The 20,407-nt window shown below is 44.1% G+C and overlaps 1 protein-coding gene across 1 annotated transcript in view; it reads left to right on the forward strand.

The window, feature by feature from the left end:
- PDGFD (platelet derived growth factor D) overlaps positions 1-20,407 on the forward strand; it is a 196,142-nt gene that overhangs the window by 149,092 nt on the left and 26,643 nt on the right. Inside the window, exons 4-5 of the mRNA XM_063127106.1 lie at positions 15,514-15,573; positions 18,704-18,902. Of these exons, the coding sequence (XP_062983176.1) occupies positions 15,514-15,573; positions 18,704-18,902 (259 nt within the window). The remainder of the gene's footprint in view (positions 1-15,513; positions 15,574-18,703; positions 18,903-20,407) is intronic.

Below are 20,407 nucleotides of genomic sequence, written 5' to 3' on the forward strand. Positions count from 1 at the left end.
TTCTGGAGTAGGCATGGGGGTAGGCTGATCCAGATGTTGTTCCAGAGGCTGATCCCTACAACAACCCCATCTCGATCAGGAGCCCTGCATCTACTCTAGGGTAAAGATAAAGAAATGAAGAAAAGACATAGCCGCTAGACATACATTGAAAATAATGTCTCTTTTGGTCCAGAGTGCAAACTTGGAGTGCAGGGCTAACCAAGATGCAAGTCAATGAAGCTAGCAAATGTTCAAGCACGCAGATTTCAGGCCAGTGAGGTTCAGGCTAGGCAGGAGTGGTCAAGAGAGCAGGCAAAGGTAAAACCACAAGCAAGCACTCATATACGTGGTATCAGCTAAGGCAACAGGTCAGTGCACAGTTTTGTTAACTTTATTTTGAGATGAAATAAAATTTCATGGAAGAGATGATAACAATAATAATAGCAGTAGTAGTCAAGTTCCAAAGGTCTGTGGTACGATGAGCCCAAGGCTGTTTTGTTTTGTTTTTTGGACTTTTTCTCAACCACCAGCCCCTTAGGTCACATGGCAAACCATTTTTGAACCTGAGGGGAGTTCCAGAGGGAGTTTAGGATATGGCGGGGGGGGGGGGGTCAGATCATGAGAGAGAAGAAAAAACAATAAAAATGTTTGTTGGATTAACATAAACTTTTAGTGCGACTTTAGGAAGCTTTTTGGATTCACAGCCACAATTAATAATAAATGAATAGGTCTGTCATCCTGCTGACAGTAATCTTAGGGCCTTCCTAGACGAGGCCTTAGCGCGCCTTCTGACCCGGTTTCCCTGCTGTGCGTCCAGATGGGGACAGGGGAATCCGGAGGCAGGCCGCGCTGAGGCCTCCTCCAACGCGCCATAAGCGAATGCGCTTATGGCGCATTTTTTCCCCAGCTCCGGCCTCAGGCCGGAGCTGGGGAACGTCTAGCGACTTCCGCGGCTTTTCGCGGCTCCTCGCTTACTTGCGAGGAGCCGCGAAAAGCCGCGTACCTGCCTGGCACAGCACTCATAGGAGTGCTGTGCCCATCGGCGGGGGGGGGAAGAGAGGGGAGGGTGAAGGATGGCAGGGTGGGTGGCACGGGGGAGGGCGGGTGAGATCGCGCTGCACGCCGCCCGAGCAAGCATGCCACCCACCCTGCCATCCTTCCCCCCGCCCGTTTTTTTTAAAAAAGTTAAAAAAAACCTTACCTTGTCCGCCGTCTTCGGGCCACATGCGGCCCCTTTAAACAAAAACAAAAAATGGCGGACGACGCAGGGCTTGCGTCCTCCCTGCGTCTCCGCCGTCTGGAAGCCCGGGGGAGGTGCGCTAACGTAAGCCGGCAGGTCTAGTAAGGCCCTCTGTCAATTAATCAGTTGAGTAAGTGTTGACATTTCCATTTGAAATGGCAAAGAACATACAGGTCCATCTAGTCTGGCACTCTGTTCACACAGTGGCCAATTAGCTGCCTACCAGGAATCCACAAGAAAGACAAGGATGCAATGGCACCCTCTTGCTCATGTTCCCCAGCAACTGGTGTATACAGACTTATTTCCTCTGCTACTGAAGGTAGCACATATCCATCAAGACTAGTACCCATTGATAGCCTTCTCTTCCAGAAATTTATTCAACGCTTTTTAAAGCCATCCAATCACTACAGCTTATGGTAGCGAATTCCATAGCTTAACTTATATACACCCAGGTGACATTTATGATCTTCAGAAGAGGCCCTGCTCATCGTCCCAACACGAAAAGAATATTGCCATGAAGAACCTCAATGGTGGGCCTTCTCTGTAGCAGCACCCAGCCTCTGGAAAACCCTCCCTCGTGTGGTTAGGTAGGCGGAAAATGCAATAACTTTTAAACGCCTCCTAAAAACATGTCTTTTTAAAACAAGCCTTCCCTGGACTGTAATTTATTCTGTTTTTATGTGATTTTAAAGTTTTAATCTGGATTTTATGGTTTTAGTTGTAAACTGCCCAGAGAGCTTAGACTGTTGGGCAGTATAAATATGTAATAAACCAAAACAAAACAAAAAACTATATGTTGTGTGAAGAAGTTCTTCCTTTTATCTGTCCTGAATCTCCCACAAATCAGCTTCATGGGAAGACCCCATTAGGTTCTAGTATTATGAGTGAAGGAGAAAATGTCTCCCTATCCACATCCTCCACACCATGCATAATTTTGTGCACCTCTATCATGTTTCCCCTTAAACCTCTTTTTTTTTCCAAGCTGAACAATCCCAGCTGTTCTAACCTTCCCTTGTAGGGAAGTTTCTCCAGCCCCTGGATCATTTTAGCTGACCTTTTCTGCACACAACGAAGATACCTGGATAGATAGAGAGATGATACACACGCACACGCACACACACACATTTTCCTCTCCCCAACCTGGTGTTCTCCAGGTGTATTGGAGTACAATTCCCATAATTCCCAACCAACATGGTCATAGGTGATGCTGATTGGGGATGATGGGAGTTGTAGAGCAGTCCAGGTGAGTAGCTGCATAGCACCCATCAACAATGGATCCAGTTCTGGGCTCCACAATTCAAGAAGGACGCAGACAAGCTGGAGCGTGTTCAGAAGAGGGCAACCAGGATGATCAGAGGTCTAGAAACAAAGCCCTATGAAGAGAGACTGAAAGAACTGGGCATGTTGAGCCTGGAGAAGAGAAGATGGAGGGGAGACAGGATAGCACTCTTCAAATACTTAAAAGGTTGTCACACAGAGGAGGGCCAGGATCTCTTCTCGATCCTCCCAGAGTGCAGGACACGGAATAACGGGCTCAAGTTAAAGGAAGCCAGATTCCGGCTGGACATCAGGAAAAACTTCCTGACTGTTAGAGCAGTGCGACGGTGGAATCAGCTACCTAGGGAGGTTGTGGGCTCTCCCACAATAGAGGCCTTCAAGAGGCAGCTGGACAACCATCTGTCAGGGATGCTTTAGGGTGGATTCCTGCATTGAGCAGGAGGTTGGACTAGATGGCCTTGTAGGCCCCTTCCAACTCTGCTATTCTATGATTCTATGATTCTATGAGTCCCACGTGTCTTCTGTAGAACCTAGAGTTATATGAGAAATTTGTTTCATTTTGGTTTTGACCAAATTTTAGCCAGTGACCTGGTGTCTGGAAAGAAAGCCCTATGAGGCAAGAACTGGGCATGTGTAGCTTGGAGAAGAGAAGATTGAGGGGAGACATGATAGCACTCTTCAAATACTTAAAAGGTTGTCACACAGAGGAGTGCCAGGATCTCTTCTCAATCATCCCAGAGTGCAGGTCACAGAATAACAGGCTCAAGTTACAGGAAGCCAGATTCCGGCTGGACATCAGGAAAAACTTATTTATTTCATTTTTATACTGCCCAATAGCCGAAGCTCTTCCTGACTATTAGACCAGTACGTCTGTGGAACCAATTACCTAGGGAGGTCGTGGGCTCTCCCACACTTGAGGCATTCAAGAGGCAGCTGGACAGCCATCTGCTAGTATGCTTTAAGGTGGATTCCTGCACTGAGCAGGGGGTTGGACTTGATGGCCTTATAGGCCCCTTCCAGCTCTACTATTCTATGATTCTAGTCCAATATATCTTGAGTCTACCTGGTTGTAAAGTGATTCACACACCCCCATTAATAACAACAATAATATCCAAGAAAAGAAGTTAAAAAAATGCATTCGTAAATGCATTGTTTTGTAATGCAGGAATATATTTCAGTCTCCAATTAAACATCTCTTACCTCCTCCTGCTGCACCCACTGTAGCTGAATTCTGGAATATTCTATTGTTTCATAAACAATTCCCTGTTTTAAACACAAAATCTCTCCACAGCCCTTATTTACAGGGACCACTTCAAAATGTCATCTTTCATTGTCACTCACATCAAGGGAGAAGGGGCTTGGGAACGATCATTTTACCTCTCTCACACACATTCGTTAGCTTCCTGTTAATTCCGGAGGGCTGTTTTTCTGCTCTGCTGGACACAGGCGAGGCAACTGAAGCAAGCAACTGTACTCCAGGCATATTCTTGTATTACTGAGAAGGCTCCCTCAAAAAATTGTCAGTCAGCATGACAGAAGATCACCAAAGTCCTTTCAATGGCACCAGATTCCCCAGTGACAATGTGATTTAACTCTCAAGAACAGGGTTCCTCAGGTAGGTGTGTGATACAAAGGCTTGGAGACAATGCCACGCACGGGAAGTCTCCTCATACAAAGGGACTTCCTCATCCTCTCCTCCCCCCTGCAACCCCCCACATATGCCCCAAATCTGCTCCAGAGGGTCCCTTAACCCTTCACATCAGACTTAGGGGGTCCATTATCTTTAACCTGGAACTGGACAGCCTTTCAAACAGAGGACATCTTCAAATAGAGGACAATCCTTTGACATCCCTTCAAACAGAGAAATGTCCTCTGTAAAAGAGGCCACCTGACCACCCCAACTGTGGCAATGAATTCCAGAGGCCAAAAAGACATTTTGTGAAGTCCTTGTCTTAAATGTGAAGCTTACCCATTTTTCTTTCTTTTACCTGAAAGAGTGGATATTTTTCCCTTTCTTCCCGCAGAAAGTTTTCATGGTTTCATAAATGAGCCACACATTGGACACCCTTGCTTCGTTAACAGAATAGCGAAGAATGAAAGAGGTGCAGACCAAATGCACCTGCTCCTTAAAGCCATTTTCCTCGCTCCTGCACCTTTCACTTTTCATAAATAGGCAAACCAAGCTCAGACTGACCTTGACTGTAATTACAGCTGAAAACCTTCATGTTTCTTTGACAAGAGTTTGGACTATCATGCTCTCCCCCCTACTATAACAAGTGACTATGTCAGAATGCATCAGGAGGCATCCGCTACATCATTTCACACTATTATTAACATAGTCATCACCGATAATGGAATTATAGCTAGTGATGTGTAGTGGCAGCCGAACACTTCAACAGCTCACGGTATGTGTGGCTTCTGGATGTTTAAGGCTCAGTTTGGATGTAGCACCTTGGAAGGAGAAGAAAAAATAGCAACCTCATTTATTTTCCTTTAACCAGTTCAAGGTCAAAAGAAGCCACAGACACCCTCGTGCCGTTTCACAAACTGTTTTTCAAATGTTCCTTTATTTCAAATGGCAATCTGTCATGCAGCTTTGGCTTTGGGATTCTTGTAGAGATGTTTGATTTTTGTGGATTCCGGTATGAACTGACTGGATCGGAACAAGGTAATTTTGGACCTTGGACGTCTTGCTGTGGGTGGGGGCAGGTTGTATAACTTCTATAACTAAAAGAACTGATATTACAACATTGGAAGGAGAAACACTCACCTATAATGCAATGTATTGAGGACCTTACAACTCTTTCAGTGGCATTATTATTATTATTATTATTATTATTATTATTATTATTATTATTTATTTATTTATATAGCACCATCAATGTACATGGTGCTGTACAGAGTATAGGTTGCATCTTCAAATGCATATAGGTTGCATCTTCAAATGGATTAATTGGATATTTGGTCCACTTTTGTTGAATTCCTAAAAAGTTGTATGCATTTCATATGTATTAATTGCTATGGTTAGATACAAATCCATGTATGTCTATTTTTTTTAAAAAAAATGGGGACAGGAGAGTTTGCACAGGTGCCCACGTGTACCATGCTGGGGACCCCTTCACGGGCACCATTGGAGTTGCTCACAGATGACCTGGTGCCCACAGAGGACTTTCGATCTTGTCCATCCTCTTACTTCCTGGATGGACATGCCCTCTTTTGACCAACCACTAATCACATGGTACTTTCCTTCCTTTTATGCAGTTGATTTGCCATTCTAAAAAATTGCACTGCCTCTCCTAAAGCTTAATATTTAGCAGCATAAATATGCAGGTATTTTGGGGGTGTTGGCCAGATCCCTTTTACCTTCACCTCTGCCCCCCTTTTCTTTTGACCCCCTCCTACCACTGGAATGTGGCCCCTGAAAGCATCTCCAAAATGGAACTCAGGCCCTTTCTACACCTAAGGATTATACCAGGCAAATAGAGGGATCGTTCCTGCCTGCTCCTGGGATCCCCTGTGTGTCATTTGGATGCACAGGGATGATCCCAGGATGATTCTAGGGGGGAAAGGCAGGTGTAGAAATGGCCTCAGGCTGAAGAAGGTTCTGCACCCCTGCTATGGAGTATTCACTCAGGGCTCATCTACACCAAGTAGAATATTCCACTTTGAAAGTGGTATGAAAGGGGTATATAAAAGGCAGGAGCCACACTACTGCTTTATAGCGGTATAGAAGTGCACTGCAGGATCTACACTACTGCTTTATAGTGGCACTGAAGTGCACTGGCAACTGTTGGGGCCCAGGACCTGTCTACACCAAGCAGAATATAACACAATGAAAGTGGTATGCAAGTGGTTTATGGTATGTGTCACGGGACTCAACAGTTGTCAGTGCACTTCAACACTGCTATAAAGCAGTAGTGTGGCTCCTGCCTTTTTTATACTGCTTTCATACCGCTTTCATAGTGGAATATCCTGCTTGGTGTAGATAAGCCCTCAGTTCCAAATGCGTGGTGGTTGTTCTGTGATGTGCGGATCATTAGTTTTCTCATATCTAGTTGCATAGACTATAAAAAAGAGTATCATTGAAAAAAGTCCACATTCTCAGCAGTCTCAGAATAATACATAATATTCTCCTGTTGACTTTCAAAGTTTGTCATGGGGCTCATCTACACCAAGCAGGATATTCCACTAAGAAAGTGGTATGAACGCGGTATATAAAAGGCAGGAGCCACGCTACTGCTTTATAGTGGTATTGAAGTGCACTGACAACTGTTGGGGCCCATAGACACATTCCGAATACCGCTTTCATACCACTTTCATAGTGCTATATCCTGCTTGGTGTAGATGTGTCATGGGCCCCAACAGTTGTCAGTGCACTTCAGTATGACTATAAAGCAGTAGTGTAGATCCTGCAGTGCTCTTCAATACCACTATAAAGCAGTAATGTGGCTCCTGCCTTTTATATACCGCTTTCATAGTGGAATATCCTGCTTGGTGTAGATGAGCCCATGGTCTAGCTCCTTCCTATCTTTCTTCTCTTATCTCACATTATTGCCCCCTTCACGCTCTTGACTCATTGAATATTATGTTTCTTATCTGCCCAATGGTTTCTGCTTCCCTTGCTTGGCTTCATCCATTTTCTCTCGCTGCCCCCTACACCTGGAATTCTCTTCCAGAACATTTGCAGACCATGAGTTCAATTATGATCTTTAAAGCTCAACTGAAAACTTTTCTTTTTTTGAAAGCTTTTAGAACTTTAGTTTGATCTTACTGTTTTATAATGTTGTTAGTTTTATTGTCCCCTGTGACTGTGTGGTCCCTTCCTTTCCCTTTCTTGTTGTTTTCTTGTGATATCAGAATGTAAGCCTATGTGGCAGGGCATTTCTGTTTTGTTGTTTTACTATGTACAGCACCAGGTGCTTTGATGGGGTGAAGAAGAAGGAGGAGGAGGAGGAGGAGGAGGCATAACTTTAGAATTCATAAAACCATATCTGTTTGGGCTCAATCAATAGCATGGTCATGCTTCTGATGAGAGAAGGCTGTTATGAACAATGTAGGTTTAAAAAGTCTGAGAAATTATATTGATAATTTTTAAAGTGTGTGCAAGCAGGAACTGAAGCTTGTAATATAAGCTGCAGGGTGGGTTGGATTCGAAAGCCCTTCAGAGGTGCTGAGTGACTGCAGCTGTGTGAAGTGATCGTGGAACAAAAACTACTCTTATGGAACCATGGGTGGTACATTTTGCTAGAGGAAATGTAATATCATAGAGACAAAAGGAGCCAGCTGTAAAAGCCTGGAACAGGTGGCAGCATCTAGCCATTTCTAGCCATTTGGAATACGAGCGTTCCCTTTCTCTATAAAACTAAATATACTTCTGTTTCTCTTTGACGAAGTATATGATATGGAGATTTAAAAATAGTTACACCCAACTGAGAGTGGATGAAGGAACGGAAGCTAAGACAGACTAACTGAAGTATTTTTGTGCATTTCTATTCTCCTTTGCACATTCCCACCTAATTGCATGTACTTATGGTGATTAATTGATACCCAGTATTCTCCAGCCAGATTTTTTTTTTCTGCCTAAACTACATAGGATTGTGCTCTAAATATTGAAGTTTAAACTCACAGATAATGGAGGCACACAATGGAGGCTCCAGACATTGCGCGTTTCCCCCATTGTGTCAATGGCGGCTGTAAAGGACCCATTTACACAACGGGGGTGGGGCGGGATATGTAATTTCCAGAGTGAGAGTGGATGGCTGCTGAATGCTCCTTGGGCCTCAAACGAAGCTCACTTGGCCTGACTAGCTCGGGTGGGCAGCTAGCAATGGGGTGAGCATATGATGAATGGGACGTGGGTGAGTTCGCCCATCCCTAATACAAATTATGAGTGCTATATGTTACCTCAGCATCAGCATGCTTCTGTATGGCGGTTGCTGGAAATACGAGGGGGAGGGTGCTTTTGAATTCATGTCGTGCTTGTGGGCTTCCCAAGGGGTTTGCCTCCATCAGTTCCAGCACAATAGGCTATGACCTAGTGTTCTTATAAGCAGATGGCAAGGAGGGGGTCGCTCAGGTTGCTCTCAGGGAAAGTAAAACACCTGCCATACAGCCACAAGAAATATATTATGTGATAGCTTAATTTGCTACAACATTCCAAAAGTTGAGAAGGGGCTTTACACCATAAAAGGCATTTGGATTACCTCATCTATGCCTGTGTTGTGACTGACTCCGGCTTTTATGACGTCAGGCTTATGTGTTCTGTTTCTAAGTTGTATAATGTTACTGTTGAAACAGAGCAAGTTTAAACAATAAAACTGTTGTTGCGTTGTTTCCTGCTTTTTCAGTTATGTAGAAGAGGGACTTTCAGCAGCTGCAGCTTCCTCATCCAAGCATGCATAACAAGTGCCTTGCAAACATCCCCTCTTCTATGTAGCTATTATTTATTATATTTAATGCTTCAAGGCTGAACTCCAATAGTGAAATTTAATACTTCAGGGCAGAAACCCAATGGCAACTGGGTACTCTCGAGATGTTTTGGTTTACAACTCTCTTCGGCCCCAGTCAACATGGGCAATGGTTAGGGATTATGTACGGTGACCATATTTTGGAAACCAAAAAGGAGGACAACATCTTCGGCCCCCAAGGGGGCGTGTCCAGCACCAAGGGGGCGTGCCCACCCGAACATAGCCTTGGTCACATGTCTGATTTTACAGCACACATTTAAGACAATCTGTTCTACATAGCATCTTAATGTTAAAATCACTGAAATAAAGAACAAGTGAGAGATTCAATGTATCTGAAATTAACTTCACTCACTCCTACTTTTGTAGGTTTTGCTGTACTTTGTAGGTTTTGCTATGCTTTTTGTGATACAGTCTCCCCTTCCCTCAAATATCTTTTCTGACTGTATCTTCACTCATTGCAAGCTGCTGTTGTTGTTAAAAGGGTTTGCTACTGGCTGGCCAGATGGCTGGCTTTTTTTAATTTCAATTTTTTAAAAAAGCTTATGTATAATTGTCACATGTTTCTCTACTCTAACATTAGGGTGGGCATTGTGGCAGTTTACCTAAAGACTGGAGATCCCCTTAATGCCAAGGGCTGAAACTGCTCAATATGCAAAACCCCAAAGAGGAGGTTTGACAACCTGAGTTTGAAGGATATGGCTCCAGCAGTTTTAAAACACAATAATTTTAAAACTTTGAACTTTAAAAAAAATCCTAAAAAAACAATGGATGAACAGATCTGATTCAAACCTGGCATGGCTAAATCTCTCCTTAAGAGCTATCATGGTGCCAACTTTCAGTCCTTTATCTTTTAAAAATGGCATTTTAAAAAAATAATTTTAAAACCTCAAACTTTTTTAAAAAATCCTAAAACTCAATGGATGAACAGATCTGTTTCAAACTTGGCATCGCTAAAGTCCTTGTTAAGAGCAATCATGGTGCCAAGTTTCATCTCTTTATCTTTAAAAATATATTTTTTAAAAAAAAATCCTCAAATTTTTAAAAAATCATAAAAATCAATGGATGAACAGATCTGTTTCAAATTTGGTATGGCTAAAGCTCTACCTAAAAGCTATCATGGTGCCAACTTTCAGCTCTTTATCTTTAAAAATGACAGTTTAAAAAATAATAATTTTAAAACCTCAATTTTAAAAAAATTCCTAAAAAATCAATGGATGAACGGATCTGTTTCAAATTTGGTATGACTAAAGCCCTTCCTAAGAGCTACCATCGTGCCAAGTTTCATGTCTTTAGCTTAAAAACGACGGAGTCATAAGCATTTTTGTTAATTCCCATTAGAGCTGCTCTTTGGAAAAATCTGGATTTCCCCTCCCCCTCCCAGATTTGTCATCCAAAACCCGGGCAAATCCAGTCATATGGTCACCCTAGATTATGGGAGTTGAAGTCCAAAACATTGGGATGCCCCTGTCCTATACACATATGCTGGGCAGTATGCCCCATTTTACTCAATGGGACTAACTTCTGCAGGAGACTGTACTATAAATGTATATCCCACTTTTCTTCTTTGAACAAAAACTTTAACAGTAAAATCATAAGCACCTCTAGTCAGAAATCAGTCCTATTGCATTCAGTGGGACGCACTTCCTGGTAAGTGAGTAACCATATTGTACTTGTGGTTTTACATTGTCTTTTTAAGCTTCCTTATTTTAAATTTTACACTGTAACTTATGGTTTTAATTTTTGTGAACTGCCCAGACAGCTTTGACTATTGGGTGGTACAGAAATTAAATAAATAAAATAAATGTGGTTCGTGATTCTTGTCCTTGCCACTTTAATCTCACCTAGGTTGAAATCCTGTACACGCTTCCCTGGGAGTTACTCCCGCTGAAATGACTGGGAATTTCCTCTGAGTAGGCATGTATAGCATTGCACTGCTAGTCTCCCTAACCATATTCTGTGTGCCTTCCTAGCAAGGTAGCTAAGCTGTCTCTCTCAAGGTCATAAACATAATAAAAGAAGACAGTATTTATGAAAGATACCACAAAATAATCAGAAGCACAGTGTAAAATACAATGGCCCTGGTGTTATCTAAACCATCCAGGCACTGTATGATTTCCTTTAAAATGGGATATTAGTCCGAGGTGGAAGAAAAGAGCTTCAGGTGATTTTTTTTTATTTTAGCCCATGTCATGGCCCATCATCATCATCGTTTTTATATTTGTTGTTTATTTAAAACTTTTCTTGGCCGCCTTTCAGGGAAGAAGCTCTCCCAAAGCGGCTTATAGGAATAAAATACATAAACACAGTTAAAATAGTATAAGCAATAAAAATATAAACACAATAAAATAGCAATAAAAACAATAACAGTCAATAATAAAACCAGCAGCAACAACAGCAATGGCAATAGCAGCAGCAACAGCACAAAAAATAGAACATAAAGAGCCATGTTCAGAGCATGTGTACACCGTAATTTACCACCATTACCAATTTGGTGCTAATAGCAGTGTTCAAAAACTTAGCAAGCATTGAGAGTTGTAAACCAAAACATCTTGAGAGCATGGTATTAGAGCCATCCAAACAGAAACAACCTGAAAACCACCAGAGCATCTGGGAAATAACACTAAGGGTGTTGCTAGACAAGGCCTTAGCGCGCTTTGAGACCTGGTTTCCCTGCTGTGCGTCCAGATGACACACAGGGGAATCCGGGCCCAGGCCGCACTGAGGCCTCCTCTAACGCACCATAAGCAAAGTCGCAAAGCCTGAGGCCGGGGCTGCGGAACGTCTAGCTACTTCCGTGGCTTTTTGCGGCTACTCACTTACTCACGAGTAGCCGCAAAAAGCCGCAGACTGCGCACAGTGCTCAGCGCTGTGCCCATCAGCTGGGGTGGATCCCAAGGGGGGGAGAGGGGCAGGGGGAAGTCCGGACCCCCCAGGAGAGGGGGGGAAGCCGGACATCGACAATGGCAAGGGAAGGGGCAAAGATCGGGGATGGGGCTGCTAAGGGAGCAGGGGAGAAGATCGGGGACGGGGCTGCTAAGGGAGCAGGGGAGAAGATCGGGGACAGGGCTGCCAAGGGAGGGGGGAGAAGATCAGGGATGGGGCTGCTAAGGGAGGGGGGTCAAAGATCAGGGACGGGATCGGGGATGGCGGATGCGGGGAGGACGAGCGAGCAGGCAGGGGCCTATGGGGCGGGATCAGCAGCGGGTGGGGGGGCTAATTTTTTTAAAAAAACTTACCTTGTCCGCAGTCTTCGGGCCGCACGTGGCCCCTTTAAACTTAAAAAAAAATGGCCGAAGCTGCAGGGCTAAAGTTAATGCGCCGTCGCCCTGCCTCCCTGCCGGCTTATCCCAGCAGGTCTAGCAAGGCCCTAAGACGCTGCAGCAATTGCTCCCTTGGTCCTTTATAGAAACTAAAGTAAAATGACACATGAGAAATTGTCTCAATCTAAGTGGAGTTGCAGAGGCAGAGGCCATAGCTAGATGGGGCTTTATCCCGGGGTGATCCCTGGGATCGTCCCTGTGCACCCACATGACTCACAGGGGATCCTGGTATCAGGGAGGGATGATCCCTCCCTTGCCCCGGGATATCGCCCTCCCCTTTGGCCCTGTTTTTTCCGTGGTCCCGGGCTGAGCCTGAGACCGCAAAACATGTGGCCGGGTGGCGTGGGTTGACCCAGCTCTGCGCACAGGGCGCAGTGCTCCTCAGGAGTGCTGCGCCCATTGGGGGTAGGGTGGGGAGAGCAAGGAAAGTAATTTAAATTTTAAAAAGTACTTACCTTTTGTGCACGAGCATTCGTGTGCTGCTGGCCCTTTCATAAATAAAAAATGGCGGGTGCAACACCTCTCCTTCTGAGGTCGTTGTGCGTCACATGTAAACAGAGGAGGGATCTTGCGTTAAACACAACACGAGATCTTCCCTCCTCCGTCGCGGGATAACAGGTAGGTCTAGCTAAGGCCTTAATCTTAGTTGAACTGGAGGTTCCTCAGAAGTGAACTGCCCTTCCAATACCATGGAAGGTAAAACATAGACCCTTATCAGGAAAAGGGCTGTTCTACGTTTTGGGACCACTAAAGACTCCAAAGACAAGCCACATTCACTCAAACAAGGAGTACACAGTTCATAAGCCAAGGGGGAGCAGACATGCCAAGGTGAAGCCAGCAGTGCTTTATATGTGCCGGAAATGCAATGACCTCCTCCTCAAGCTGAAAAGGCTTCCTCACATACTCCAAAGGAGGCAAGAAACCCTTCTTCAAAATGTTCTGAGGTAATGTGACAGCATTTCATTGTTAAAGCTATACAGGTCTCAGCCTTCTTTGTGCCTGAATAGGAGATCATTTGGTGGGTGTGTCATGTAGGGAGGTAGAAGGATTTCATGTGAACATGCCCTGTTTGCAACTTCAAATGCAGTAATCAAAAATAATCGACGCTCCGCCGACGGAGGCAGGTAAGGGAGAGGAGGGCGGGGGGTTTACCGGGTCTTGCTGCCGTCGCCGCATGGGCGACAGCGACAGCGGCAGGGCCCAGTAAACCCCACTTACCTTTCCGGCGGAGCTCCGGATCGAGGCGAAGGATCTGCCTTCACCTCGATCCTCTTCGCCACGCTCCGCTGGCCCCCCAATCCTCTTCGCCTCCGCCTTAAGGGCAGGCGAAGCCCCCCACTCCGTTTCTAATTCGCCAGTCCGATTAGAAGCGGAGCACATCCGTAATAAACAATAACTTTGTTGATAGATAGATAGATAGATAGATAGATAGATAGATAGATAGATATAGATATAGATATGGCATATAAGTTGGTGAAATGCAGTCATGAGCATACGTCCATCAAAAATGATTATAAATTGCCAAGACTGTGCTTGTGTTCAATTTGTGCAAATTTTGTAAATGTAAGCAATTTCATAATTCACGCAACTATTCCTTTCTAGACTCTACTTTCTTCTATGGAGGAAATGTAGGAAATTTGTGCAAATCGAACAGGGGATGTTGCACAAATTTTATATTCCTTTGCTGCTCCATGTGTGCAATTTTCTTGTTCATGCATAATGAGCTGCAATCGCAAATGTGAACAGGAATCAGGCATGAGGCGAGCAGCAAGTCAATGTTTGGAGAATTCTGGTGATCTTGAACATCAGTTGTTTGGCCATCCATAATCTCATGTAAGCATTTTCAGCACCCAGAAGAAAGACTAGAATAGAAGATCAGTGACAAAAAGAAATAGGTTTAACTGTTGTGCCTTGAATGGAAAGATGTCCTATTTTACAAAGAACAGTCCTCTGTTTTGGCGAGCTGGCAGATAACAGTTGTCTGTTTGTAGGTTCCCTCTATTGATGGTGTCAGGGCCCTTCTCTGACCTGGACCCTCTAAGCAACTCCTTAAGGATATCTGCCTCCTTAAGAGTCCCACCCTACTTCTTTTTACCTTCCCTTTCCAGTAATGTGGAGTTTAGGATGTTGATGTGGGGTGAGTGACACTCCAGATGTTTGTGGCTCAACATAACAGTGTACTATTAAACAACAAAATTACAATAAAGGTATTTAGTCAATAGAACTGAGTGGTACAAAGGCATTAAAAGAAAATAAAAGTTGCAAAAATGCAAGTCCTTTTACCCTAAGTTGCACCTACACTTCTTCAAGCTGCATCTTTCTGCTCCTTCCTTATGGTCTAGTCTTCCCTGGCTCTCTCCTGGCTGGCTCTCTCACTTTTTTGTACCCTCTTCCCCCAAAACAGAAAGTACTCTTTCTACTTTGAAGAAATAAAACTTAAATGGAGAAATGAAACTTAACCAGGGAATGAATCGTAACTGGAGAACTGAAAATACTCCTCTCAGGAATATTCCCTTCCATCAAAAAACAAACAAGACCTGGCATTAATACCTTGCCTCAGTAGACTTTAAACCTTCCCAGATGGGTTGTCTAGTCCAAGTCTGGTTAAAGTCAAAGAAACCTAAGAAGGGAGAAAAGGGGCTTTTGCCCATTGATAGCACCTGGCCAGCAGACTGAATAGACGCACAGATCACCTGGTCATGTTACCAACTATGATGATGCTTTTTCTGGTCTGGATGGTTTCCTGAGAGGAAACAAGGGTCGTGAATACAGGCCTTCTTGCTTTGACAATTTCACCCTGAAATGCACTCAGTTGTTTCTCCTGAGCACAAGTTTTCTTTAGAGGAAGAAAAGTGGGGGCTTTGTCTGTGTTCAAATTACACTCAAGTAGACCTATTGAAATCAATGAGATTTAAGTTAGCCATGACTAACTTACTTTCAACGGGTCTACTCTGACTAAATCTGGATCCAATCCATTGTCCTGAATACCTTTCACTGAAGTACCTTTCACTGAAGTACCGTTTTCATTCACATGAACACATGTAAAGAATGACGATCAGTAAACAACCCTCAAGAATGGAGCAAGGCCGTGTGTTTTGGATTAAAAATCCCCACTGGCTGTATAGTTCATGCTTTCCGAAAAACAAAACAGAAAAATATCTGTACGATAGTGTCGTGGCTGTAATATCCTTGTTTTGTTTTTCTTCCCCCTTTTCTGTTTGATCCTCAGGAAGTTCTCCAGCCTGCTGCGTCTGAAACCAACTGGGAATCGGTCACAAGCCCCGTCTTGGTAAGTAATGTGCTGCTGCTTTATCTGAAAAAGAAATTGCAAAAGAGCTTGGAGTTCATTTCAAATCCGCAACAAGGAGAATTTGTGATATAATGGCAAGGTAAATATTGCAAATAAATAAATAAATAAATTTGCACTGGCTGCCTATTCGCTACCGGGCCAGGTTTAAGGTTCTTGTACTTGTGTACAAAGCCCCAAACAACTTGGGACCAGGATACCTGAGAGAGCGCCTTCTCCCTTACCAACCTGCCCGGTCACTGAGGTCATCCGAGGGCCTGCTCCTGGTGGTTCCACCTAGATCCATCCTCTGATTGGAATCCACCAGGGGAAGAGCCTTCAGCGTGGTGGCGCCCCTCCTGTGGAATTCCCTGCCTCTGTTGGTGAGGCAGGCGCCCTTGTACTCCTTTCGGCGCCTCCTGAAAACATCTTTATTCCAAGAAGCCTTTCTTTAACATGCAGCCTTGGATTACTGTCTTGTTGTTGTTTTGCTTCTTTTTAAATTTTGTTTTAACTGTTTTATTCTGTTTTTATTTTCATTTCATCTTGTACAGCGCTCCGAAATTTTTCAGTGGGGAGCGGTATATAAATATTCTAAATAAATAAATAAAAGGGTCTCCATAGCTGACCTCAAAGCCAAGACAACATTATTTGGGAAAAGGTGTTCCTTCAGGTGTTCATAGTTCTGAGCCATTCAGGTCTTTATATGTTCATAATACCACCTTGAATTGAGTCCAGTGACTAATAGGCCATCAGTACCAGTCTTTAAAGACTGGTATGATATGGTCACTTACAGACATGGCCATTAACACTTAAGCTACTGCATTCTGCACTAGCTGCATTCTTGAAGGGTAGGCCCACATTGAATGACATGCCTGGGCACGGCCAGCCCTTCTGTTAGGGAGAGTGAGGTGGTTTGCTTCAGATTGCAAATGCTGGGAGGCAGGAGCAAAGTGTTGGAAAATCGGGAGTTGGACTCAATGGCCTTCCAACTCTACTATTCTATGGTTCTAGGGCTGTATGTCATTCAGCCTGCCATGCGCCCGTAAGCTAGTCTGCTGTGTGGTGGAGGATGCTAAGTCATCACCATGGTTGAACAAACATACAACTGCCATCCAATCAGCTTCTTTACATGGGATGGGAGGGGGTGTCATCTTGTTCATTGAGTCAGGCATCAAAATGTCTTCGGCCAGCCCTGTACAGTATCTAACAGCGTCATTCCACAAACTCAAATGGCACTAACAGAGCTCTGCTGAACTTTCTGTTGTGCAAGTGGTTGACCATTATGTTTGCATGAGTGGTTGTGTGAGCAGGGTTGCACCATGGGTTGCACAAGCATCATGTACAACCGCATGTGCAACACTGCTTGCACAATATTTCTCATGCGTCGAACGCAGTTTCCACTAGTGCAAAGTCACTTGCATTAATAGAATGACACAGGTGGATACTGTCCCATATGTCTAGGTGCAACATAAACATTTTCCATGGGTGCTGACTGAGGGGAGGGGGGGAATTATGCTACTTGCCTGCCTATTCCCAAAAGTGAGTTGCATGCGATTCCTAACTATCACCACAGATTCCTGCCACATTTACGCAGCTCAGACCCTGGGCCCTGAACCTCATCCCCAGCAAATGATAGGTGACATCAGCAATCTTGCACTGTGCATTTGCCCCACAAACATGTCTGCCCTTGCCCTGTTCTACTACTGAATGCACGGCAATGGTATCTTTTATGGCTTCCCCCACCACATAAGAGCTCATTTGTACATCTGTGTAGCCTTGGAAGACTTATAAACTTTGCTGAACCAGTTTGCATGCATATATATATATATATTTGAATTCGTTGTTATCTCTCTGGAGGATAAAAACATTACTACCAGCTTGGCACTCGTTAGAAAAGAGCTGCCAGTCATTCCTACCAAGTGACAATCTAATGAACGTTGTGGAATGAAAACAGTGAGGTTGTGAGTCTCCAGAGGTCTCAACCTTGTCCCATTAAAACAGTCCCTCTTTGTCTTCTTTTTTGGATACGACGCTCAAGCCACGGTGGACTTTCCGAAAGCTTTTCTGCTAACACTGCTTATACCCTCTTTGCAGAAGAAGCTCACGTTTGTTAGGCTGCCCTGTATTGAGTAACTTTTCCACTGAATCTGCCAGCTGGTTATTAGGGTCTGTGATTGTTCTCTTGACTTCCCATTGCTGCCAAGAGTCCTAAGCTTCCTTTTTCTGCTTGGTTATGGAATTCTGAAATTCAGTCTTTTCAAATTTTATATCAAAGAAAGGCAAGTCTGAACAGAACTGCTTGGTGTCCCACCATTGGATTTCACTCCCCGTTGGTCTTCACTCACTCAACTTCTCGTCTTGGGTTTTCCATGGTCTCGCCTCAGTCCTCTCACCTCTAGCTTGCTGCAAAAATCAATCACTTCTCCAGGTGGACCACTCTCAGCTATCTGAACTTCTCCTAGTCCCTCAAAAGACTATGACTTTTATGCCTGGAACTGTCACACAGAGCACTTCCATGAAACCTCCTGTCTAACTTCTTTCAAACCCACCTTAAAATTTTACCTATTTTCCATGACCCTCTAATCCCCCTAACCTACTCTGACTAAATCTAGGTACATATAACTGAAATAACCACATATTCGGCCCCTGTTCAGCCCTGCCTCCATTTTCTTCCCCTTCCTCTGTTGACTCCCCTTTGTTGAATGTTACATTGTAAGACCCTTGGAACAGGGACTGATCCTTTTTTATTTTGTAAAGTGCCATGTGCCATTACGTTGCTGGCACTATATAAATAATGAATATCTAAATAGGTTAGTCATGAACGTGTGTGTGTGTGCTTTTATGAACTGCTCAAGAACTTTGGCTATGGAGTGGTATGAACAAGTGAGCAATAAATTAATAAATAAAGTGGGTGTATATACTACACACACACACACACACACAGACACACACACACACACACACACACACACATATAAGCTGGAAACACAGCCATTGCTTTTAAAAATGCCCAACACCAGCTTTGCATGAATTCAGCCCATGAATCATCTCTGGAAAAAGCTTCTTTGAAATGTTTTGTCATTTTCTACCTGTGTTTTTCAAAGTACCCTGCACTGTATGTCACTCTTAGGGCGTTTCCTATCACTCTCCATCAGTGACTGACCCTACTCTAACTGCGGAAGCTCTGGATCAAACCATCGCCGGATTTGACACTGTCGAGGAACTGTTCAAGCACTTTAATCCAGATACGTGGAAGGAAGATCTCGAAAATTTGTACACAGAAACTGGCCCACCTCGAGGCAGAAGCTTCTATGAAAGGAAGTCAAAAGGTAGGAAGAAACCTTCTGATTTTTTGGTGGTGGGGGGATTTGATTCTAATATTGTGTTACTTTTCAATGGTCTTACTGTTGAAAGTTACTGTAAGTTGTGTTACTGTTCAGTCATATTAAAGAGAAAGAGGAGATTGAACAATGGAGCTAAGAAGAATGGAACCCAGCAGTGGAGCTGTTGTTTTTATTGTTATTATTACTATTATAGGAGTAATTGCTGTACAGAGTTCGACTCATTTTAATTTTTTATGTAATAATGTGTGATAATATGTGTTCTAAAACCCATTCAGGGTAGCCATGAAAAATATTTGTAATTATTATTTATTAAATTTATATGCCGCCCCATAGCCGAAGCTCTCTGGGCGATTTACAAAAGTTAATATGGTAGAACACCCTCCTTCATTTTAAAAAACCAGGGCCGGCCCTACCATTACAAAGAGTGAGGTGGACACTTCAGGCAGCAGATGCAGCAGCAGCCACCTCCATCCTCCTCCTGAGACCCCTGGCTGTTCTCCTCTGTGGGTGAACAGTGCTAGGTTTGCTGAGCAGCCTGCCCTGCATTCCCTAAGCAAGCCTGCTGCCCTCAGGTTCATTGGAGGATGCTATCCCTTTGCTAGTGTTGATGTAAGATTCAGCTGCCACAGTCCAGTTGACTTCTCTCCACAGAATGGTGGCAGATCCCATCTTGCCCTTCAGGTGGCAAAACGTCTTGGGCTGTCCCTGGTAATATATATATATATATATATATATATATATATATATATACACTTTATAAATTGATTAAGTGCTAACACACAAAGGGACGATGTGTGGAATTAAGGGTATCACTTTCCTGCAAACATTGGATTTTGTAACTCTACAGCTGACATGTCTTTCCCCAAAAGTATCCTGGAAAGTGTGATTTGGTAAGGGAGGTTCTGTCTTTGGCACTGCTAGCCAATGCCAGCTTCAGTTTTTTAGGGCCCTTGGAAAAGACCCTCAGTGGTCCCCTCCCTCAGTAACCCTATCTTCTCAGTGCCATTGTCACCTGCTGCTGTTGCTCACCCTCCCCTTTCTCATCATTTCTACCACTTGCTTTCTTGATAGGTGGGGAGCCAGGGAGCACAGTCCCCCGATTCACCTCAGAGGCTGATTCAGAACTTCCAAATTGCCCCCAGTTTGGCTCGGGATAACTCAGAACCACCCGGCCTACTTTAGATTCAGTTCCAAATCCAAAGCTGGTTAACTGTTGCAGTTTCCCGAGCACAAGGCTGACCCCCAAACCCAGAGAGACACTGCCTCCTGCCTGGCCATGGGACTTACCCAACCTGTCCACTTGCACCGGCGAGCCACACATCCTCTAGGAGAACCACCATCTTGAAGGATGTTGACAGCTCTGGCCTGCTGTAAGTCCACCATCTGTCAGGGATGCTTTAGGGTGGATTCCTGCACTGAGCAGGAGGTTGGGTTTGATGGCCTTATAGGCCCCTTCCAACTCTACTATTCTATGATTCTATGATACTGTT

The sequence above is a fragment of the Elgaria multicarinata genome, chromosome 5 (assembly GCF_023053635.1).
Source record: "Elgaria multicarinata webbii isolate HBS135686 ecotype San Diego chromosome 5, rElgMul1.1.pri, whole genome shotgun sequence".
In the NCBI taxonomy this organism is placed as follows: Eukaryota; Metazoa; Chordata; class Lepidosauria; order Squamata; family Anguidae; genus Elgaria; species Elgaria multicarinata.